Source organism: Heteronotia binoei, chromosome 5 (assembly GCF_032191835.1).
Source record: "Heteronotia binoei isolate CCM8104 ecotype False Entrance Well chromosome 5, APGP_CSIRO_Hbin_v1, whole genome shotgun sequence".
Classification (NCBI taxonomy): domain Eukaryota; kingdom Metazoa; phylum Chordata; class Lepidosauria; order Squamata; family Gekkonidae; genus Heteronotia; species Heteronotia binoei.
In genome coordinates, this window is record NC_083227.1 from 129,717,385 (window position 1) to 129,725,719 (window position 8,335).

Consider the following 8,335-nt stretch of genomic DNA (forward strand, 5'->3'; position numbering starts at 1 on the left):
GTTATCACTGAAGCTAATGTCAGCGTTGCAACATTTATATTGAAATTTGGGGAGAAGTCTGAAAGAGCAGTTAGAAATCAATTATGAAGAGCCTTCTTTACATTTTCATCTAATTAGATTTAAATTTATTAGCAAATTAAATGCTAAGGAAAGTGCTCCATTGGACTTATTAAACCAGGGGTGGCCACATTTGCTTAAGGTAAAAGCCACATAGAATAAAGTCAGATGTTTGAGAGCCACAAGACATGAACGTCAGATGTTTGAGAACCGGGAGGGAGGCAGGCAGGCAAATAGATGGGGGGAGGGAGAGTGGGAAATAAAGCAGCTTTAATTTGAAATGCATTCTCCAAGCTGGCCAACAGGGCAGTGGAGGCTTTGAGAGCCACACAATATGTTTGAAAGAGCCACATGTTTGGCCACCCCTGTATTAAACTAAGGGTGTCATATGTGTGGCCCACAGGCTGCATGCAGCCTGTGCATGGCTTAAATCTGACTCCCAAGCAAGCAACCACCTCCTGCTTCTTTTTCAGGGCTTCTACTGCAGCCGCGCAATAGTTTGCTTTTTTCCTAGCTCCTTTAGTGGCTCTTCACTTCCTACTTCCTGTTTCCTGCCTCTTGCCTCTATCCTCCCTTGCCCTCCCCTCTCTCACACACACATAGGCACATGGAGAACTCCATGGCTGTGAATTTTGGGGGAGGTAGTTGTAAATTTCCTGCATTGTGCAGGGGGTTGGACTAGATGACCCTGAGAGGTCTCTTCCAACTCTATGATTCTATTATTTGTGCAGGAGAGATACAAAGACAAGCCTGCCTCTGCCTCTCTTTCCCTCTCTCTTTCTCACACACCACACCCCCCCTTCTGCTTGCTTCTCTGGGGCTGCTTCTCCTCTTTTGTGGACAAAGAGAAGGAAAGAGAGAGAGAGAGAATAATTTTGGACTCCCATGACAGATTTAAGACCAAGAACATTTTATTCCAGGTATAAGTTTTTGTGTGCAAGGACATTTCTTTGGAGGGAGGGAGTCATGGTGAGTGAGTGGAAGGATGAATTCATCTGACAAGTAAAATGTACATTGAGAAAATTATTTTGGCTTATTTGAAAAGTTTTTTAAAAATGGATTTCTCTGTTCCTATCTGGATTCATTTTGTTTCAAAAATAGCTGGATTAGGAACTAGAACACTTGGATTGGTCCTTATATCTTGGAGAGTAGAGTGATTTCAGATGCCAAATGATAATAGCACAAATTGATAATGAGACAGGAAAACTAACTCTTAATTCAGTCTTGGAGGATGCATTGTCTTGAGCTTCATTATCTGTTGCAATTCAGCAGTCCCTCTTTTTCACCTCCCTTTGAAATTCCTTTGTAAGAGCACTACTATTCTTAGGTCAGAAACTGAATGTTGTGGTTTCTAGTATCAGACTTACGTCCATTTACTCTTTGCATTTTCCTGGATGGAATTGAGATCTAGGTTTCCTGTCTCATTACCAATGCTGGTATCTCCACGCCTACTACCCCTCTGCATATAAACCTAATCCAATCAAGCCTGCTATTGCTGTTCAATATCTGAAATCGCCTTTATAAAGTTATATCTCCAGTACCTTGTGTTACATTTTATGGCCCGACAAAGGAACATTTATGTCAGATCTGGCCGTCCTAACAATGAGTTTGACACCTGTTTTCTTTCTGCCTGTGCCTTTTCTGCCATATAGTACTTGCTTATGGGTTGGTTGTTCAGAGAGAAGGGAAAGGATTCTTTTGGAAAGACTTGGGGTGGGGCAGTGTGGCCATATGTTGCCTCTCCCTTCAATATACTGTTCAGAATCAAGTACTGAACAAGTTAATTGAGGTTAATTGCTGAATCTGGGACTAAATATGATAACACATATCTCTACTGCATTAGTTTAAGAGCAATCTATGGGACAGATGACCTGAGGAATGGACTTCATGGCAGTAGTAGCTTTTCCTCAGCTGAAAGGGAAATCCGGTTCATGTTTCCTGAAGGTATGAACTTTCTCTCTAGAATCTGCATTACACTGATATATGCTATTTCCCTCTCCTTTCAGATGTAGTCAGTTTTATATTTAAGCTTTTTTATAACACCTTGCATGAAGCACTGTGGATCATAATCTACCTAAAGAACCAAATGAATTTTAGCTGGGTTATTTCCCCCTTTTCTATGACTCACTTCCACAAGAAGTGGGGCAAACACAGGCTGGTATAATTAATTCAAGGATTGTTGTTATATTAGTCTCTATCTGACTTATTGTGTAATGAACTTGCATAGATGAATGAAGTGCACTATTTATTTATTATCTTTAGATGTGCGTGTGTTGCTTAAGGTAGCCAGTTGGCTCATGAAATGGTTTACAGCACGAAGAAAACCATTTGTGTGCCACTGCTGTGCAAATTTTTTGTGACCTAGATTGTGTAGATCAAAGGATAGTCACATTCACTTGCCGATGAAGGATCACATGGAAGTGTAATGCTCTATGGAAGTGTAAAACATTATGCATGGAGCTGCTTTAAATTTAAGGGCAGTGTGTCTATTTTCTGTAGGTGGCTTTAGGGTTATGTCCATTTCCTTACAGTTTCATTTTAATAAGTCTTTTTGGTTAGGAATATCTTTGCTTCCTAGATTCTATAAGTATAGAGCTTATGTGTGTTTGACATATTTATAATTTATGTGTGACCGCATAGCCACTGATGGTATAATTGTTTTTAGTAATCAGGTGGAGTTTTTTTAGTTACACAAGAAGGCATGGCTTATTTGAGTAGTTGAGGAGGTTGTTGTGTTTCTTATCACCCCTGATAAACACAGTTTAATAGATACCCAAATTAACTTTTGCAAGCACCAGTGAAGCAGGGGAAAGAAACATATTTTCCCCCAAAGCATTATTCTTTATGTTTAAAGTGAAATATCCTAGGCTTGTTTAAATTTGAGTTCCTATCCAAAACTGTAGGTCAGCATTGAGTCCTGGGCTTAAGCAGGTGCAGGGTTTTTGTTTGTTTGTTTGTTTTTGAGCAGCAACACACAGGAATGCAGTCCGGCTGGTTTGGTGTCAGAGGGTGTGGCTTAAAATGCAAATGAATTTCTGATGGGCTTTTCTCACAAAAAAGCCCTGTGTAAAACAATGGTGAAATCAGGTGGTTTGGCCTAATGTGCAAATGAGTTCCTGCTGGGCTTTTTCCACAAAAGAAGCTCTGAGCATGTGCGCACCTGCTCTGCCTCCTGCCATGTACAGAACATAATGTCTGAACCAGAAAATAATGTATTTATTAATTTGGATATCTCAGACCTCACTTGAAAGCAGGATATGAATTGTACAATCAAGGAAATATTCAAAAGAACCATAAAATCTATGCATGGTAAGGAAGTATGATATTAGACCTGATATCTCCTTCTGTTCTTACTCCATAAAGAAAGGTACCTGGATCTTCTGCAAATAAGAGCAGACTGTAGGCTATTGATAGTCTAAAAATTGGCCCAGTTAGCCAGGCAGCATTTTAATGTAGTATTTTGACCGTAAATACTTATCAAAATTGTGTATGGTAAGTGGTATGTAGGAAGCATTCCTTCCCTCTTGTGATAGACTGTTTTTTTTTGTAAGGATGTGTGCATGCATGCATGCATCATACAAAAACATAGGAATTACACTTTGTTGTTTAAAACTGTTTTTCTCATATTCAAATCTTTATATAAATTAAGATTTATTTATTCAGGCAGCAAACCCTATTGATACTCTGAAAAGGGTAAGCCCTTGGTTGCTCATTAGTCCGTTGATTAATCATATCTGGTTTCAAACGTGCCAAGATAATTTAGAGGTGATTTGTGTCCGAAGGGTTTTCACTATGTGATCATTCTAGTTAATCTGTGTTGAATTCATTAACTCACCAAAGTGAAATCAGGAGCTACTCAGCATATTTATTTACATTACTCTGTATCTCCAAAACAAAGATCTAAATTAACTGCCTTTAAGTATAAGGAAACAAAGAATAAAGCATTAGAAGGCAATTTATTCGTTTGAATAATTTGAAATTAAACATATGTTTAATTCTTTTCCAGTGATTCTTGAACCAATCCCAGTTGGACAAGCTGCTAAGGATTACCTGACCCGCTATGTCATTCCTACACTGCTAAAAGGACTTACAGCACTGTGTAAGAAGAAACCAGCAGATCCTTTTGTATGTATTACAGTGACTGGCAGTATTCAGCAGTAGGGTCCTATGGTTAATGTGAGGGCATACTTGATAACTCTAGGCTGGTTCTTGGATGTGAGTCTAGTCTTGTTGCCTGCAAAGAACAGCTGTTATTGTATAAGAGATGGAAATTTGACGGAAAATGTCAGATAATAAGAGCAATACTCCTCTCTTTGCATATTAGGCTTAGCTTCATCAAGCCATAATTACCCTTTGTGTATCAGCAGCAGTCTATACTGACTGCCTCCTTCCCCATCACTTTCTCAGACAAACAGACATATTTTGAAAATCAAAGGTATGAATCATTGTAAAGTATTAGACTTATATGCCGCTGCATTCCCTTATAGTGCAATCCTAAACAGAGTTACATCCTTCTCAGTGCATTTAAATTAATGGGGTTATAAGGGTGTAACTGTTTAGTATTGCACTGTTGGGTTGTTTTAGGAGCAGTTTCCCATTAAAGTAATTGAGGACACTGAAGTTATTAAAGAGAAGTTGGTGAACAGGAATTTCTCAGTGTTCATACGTAGGAATGAAGACTTTGAATGCTGTATGCTAGTAAAAGTTCATATATAAATGAAATTAGATATCTTATGTTTTTATTTTTAGACTTGGCTGGCTGATTGGCTAATTGAACATAATCCCAACACACCTCGGCTGCAACATAACGTGATTGTGGAGGAGCCTTAAAGAGGAAAATATATTAGAAAATGGTGAACTTGTAAAAAGAACCTATCGGTTAAAGATATTTCACTACATGCGGTCTCTTGCATTTCTTACTAATATTAACATGAAATAAGTATTAATTTTAAAATCATCAGTATACAGAAGAATAATTCTTCGTGAAGTAGCACAGGCTAAAATAGCAATAACTGTGCTTGGAGCTTGAATTACGGTAATAAAGAGACTCTTGTTACAAATAGAGAATGATAAATAGCATCAGAGATTAGAACATTATCTGAAGCTGTTTAGCTGTTTTAGGTTTGCCATCAGTTGAAAGCTGACTTGTCTTCATTTATACTCCTGTAAATACATTTATTTGTTTGTTTTATTTCCAAGATTTATACCCTGTCTTTCTGCCCTGATCAGGCCCACCGTGGCAGCCAACAGATTAAAAACATAAAAAAATCCACATTTTAAAATCCATTAAAAGTAAACAAAAGCACATCATTAAAACACTTAAAAACAAGCTAAAATATTCATACAGAAGAAGGATAGTTAAAGCATAAGGCAGGAAAGAAAAATCACTGAAAAAAATGACAGATGAAAGAAAATAAGTCTTCCCCCAGTGCCACAAGATGGCAACAGAAGGGTTGGGTAAGTGTCACTGTAAAGTTCCAGAGTTTGGTTCCAGGTATCCAAATCTGTTATTATCCTAGTTTTTCCATACAGCACACTTACAATTAATGACATACTGATAATAATATATTATTGGTGCAATACAGTTTTGGAACTGCATATTTTATCAAAAAAAATTCTGTCTTATGTATATGTTCAATATAATGCTTTAAGATTCTGGAATATAAGGTTTTAGTATTCAGCTATGCAAAAGAAAAGCACAACACAAAGGGAAAAATATAAACCTTACAAAAATAAAAGCATTCAGCAAAAGTTTTCATAGGCTGGGTACAGATGGGCAGCTTTGCACTGAAGGCATCCCAAACTGTGCTGCCCCAAACTGGAGCAGCCAAATCCCAATTAGCCGCTCCCATGCAATGCGCCCGTATATCATGCAGGGGATGCTTTGGTACGTTCACACTGTTGTTGCGCGCCACCCCCTTAGTGCAGTTTGGGTTTCTTTTTCTCCCTTACATTTTTAGTGGCTGTGCATCATGAGCTTTGGGCAGTTTTTTTTTTTTTAAAGAATACAGACGAGTGCCTAGAGCAGATTGGCGGGTTCACACACCACCAATCTGCCTCACGCGCTTCCACAATCAGATGCCCGAAAAGACAGATGGGGTGCAGCAGAAGAATTTGTTACCACTTCCCAAGTGGTACCGTAGTTATTTGATCCGTCTCAGAGAGGAAGGAGGACAAGGGTGAGTGTGGGAGTGGGACAGGCAACAGCTGTGCCTATCTGACCTTGCTTTTTTAATCCGCCTGGGGGCTATGCCTGTGTTGACTCAAATTGGCCATCTGAAGTCAGCCATCGTGTCAGGCACTTTTTACAATGACCTGCTAAACTATGGCTGCAATCTTAAGGATACTTTCCTGGGAGTAAAACCCATTGAATGGCATGGGATTTGCTTGTGAGTAGGTTTGCTCAGATTTCTTCCTCATTAATGTATTACTTTCTAACTTTTTTTAGCAGTTAGCATTGCAAAGCTGCCAGACATATTGTTATGATACTTTTTTCAGAAAATACCTTTTCTAAACAAAATTGCCAAAAACTGAGTTCTGGTAAGAACTGGAACCGGAAAAGATTCAGCTGGACTGTACAGGCTATCATTTTAATAAATAATAATAAGCTTTGCTCATGTTTTGTTCCCATACTGAATTCTGTGGCAGTCTTCTCCAAGAACCTCTGTAGTTGTAGAAAAAGTATGGCCAGCTTAATGAAGGGGAAGTTATACCTGACAAAATTCTGTCTTAAAGGCTCAGGTATTTTCTCTAGACATCGATCTAGTTCAGGGATTGCCAAATGTGGCTTGGGGAGCAACATGTGGCTCTTTCACACATATTTTGTGGCTCTCAAAGCCTCCGCCATCTTGGAGAAGGCATTTGTCACTTTAAATCACTTCTCCAAGCCAGCAGGGAGAATGCATTTAAAATTAAAGTTGTTTTCTTTCCATCTAACCCCCATCTATTTTCCTTCCTTATTTCCCTCCCTCCCTCCCATCTTTCAGCTCTCAAACATCTGACATTTATTCGGTATGGCTCTTACATTGAGCAAGTTTGGCCACCCCTGTGTTAGACTACAATTTAATGTCTTTATCTGTTCTGTATCCTCCAAGGAGCTCACCGTGGTACACATGGTTCTCAGTATGAACAAACCAGAATAGAAAATTTCATTTTTAGGTTATGGTTCTCAATCAAACCCCTGGAGAAAGAGTTCATCCCTTGACTCATTTTAGAGCACCTATTCCCTCACTCCCAGGCATTGAAACTACACTTCTACCTAGATCTTTTAAACTGTTTGGAACAATTACTTAGATCTTTTAAACATCACCATTCTGTAAAGAGGAAATCCATGCAGGAAAGCAGAATTCTCAATCCTTTAATGTTATAGGCAGCATCATTGTCCCATTTGACTGCAAGCCCCCCCCCCCCTCCACAACTGCTACCACAATGCTGGAAACAGCAACAAGAGACTCCCCTCTGAGTTGATGATAGTGTCACTCCATCTTCAACTAGCAGGGGGTGGTACCACAGCAATTTGGTCAGCATCCATTCTCTTGGACACAATACTTATCAGTCATGTTTCTTGACATATTTGGGTTGCCAGGGGGCTGGATATTTGATGGAATTTCTAGGCCTGTGGGCTAGATGAAGTAACACAGAGCTTGGTTTGCATGAAACTGAGAAACCACTCTACATAACCACATTACAACTTTCTGTGTAACACTGTGGTCCTGTTTCAAGAGAAGGAAGACATTATTTCCTTGACTATGTTCTTTTTTCTTGTCATTTTTCTACTCTGAGATGCAAGAGGACCCATGCAAAATTTATAACATTAAATTTTCCTCACTCACTCAACACATGCATGCATTCTCTCATACATGGTAATTCATTACTCGTGCATTTTATTTCTGACATTTTAAAGAAAGTTCAGTAGGAACAGAAGAAAAGCCTAACATTCCCATTTTCTATCTGAGGAATACCCATCTAGAGCTTATTTCCCCAGTTCTAACCCCTGCACTCATCACTAGAATGAAGATATTCATCTTTACTGCTCTGGAACAGCAAAACTCGACTCTTCCGTGTCTGTTGGTAGATAGAATCAGTTATTCAAACGTTGGCTTGAAAAGCAAGCAAGTTGATGCTCTTTCTCCTCTCCTTTCAAATCAAGTAATTTGGGATCCTAATCTCTATAGAATGATCAAAATTGCTAGCTTTTAGTCAAACAGGACAGTGATGCTGCTTGCAACATTAAAGGATTGAGAATTCTGCTTTCCTGCATAGATTTTCTCTCTACAGA

The 8,335-nt window shown here is 38.9% G+C and overlaps 1 protein-coding gene across 8 annotated transcripts in view; it reads left to right on the forward strand.

The window, feature by feature from the left end:
• NME5 (NME/NM23 family member 5) overlaps window positions 1-4,955 on the forward strand; it is a 130,413-nt gene extending 125,458 nt beyond the window's left edge. For 6 of the 8 annotated variants that reach the window (XM_060240391.1, XM_060240387.1, XM_060240392.1 and 3 more), the window contains exons 4-6: window positions 1,901-2,001; window positions 4,064-4,182; window positions 4,807-4,955. In XM_060240391.1, the coding sequence (XP_060096374.1) occupies window positions 1,901-2,001; window positions 4,064-4,182; window positions 4,807-4,887 (301 nt within the window). In that variant the 3' untranslated portion in view covers window positions 4,888-4,955. The remainder of the gene's footprint in view (window positions 1-1,900; window positions 2,002-4,063; window positions 4,183-4,806) is intronic. The other 2 variants (XM_060240394.1, XM_060240395.1) reach the window with 1 other exon arrangement.
• Window positions 4,956-8,335: the final 3,380 nt, after the last annotated feature.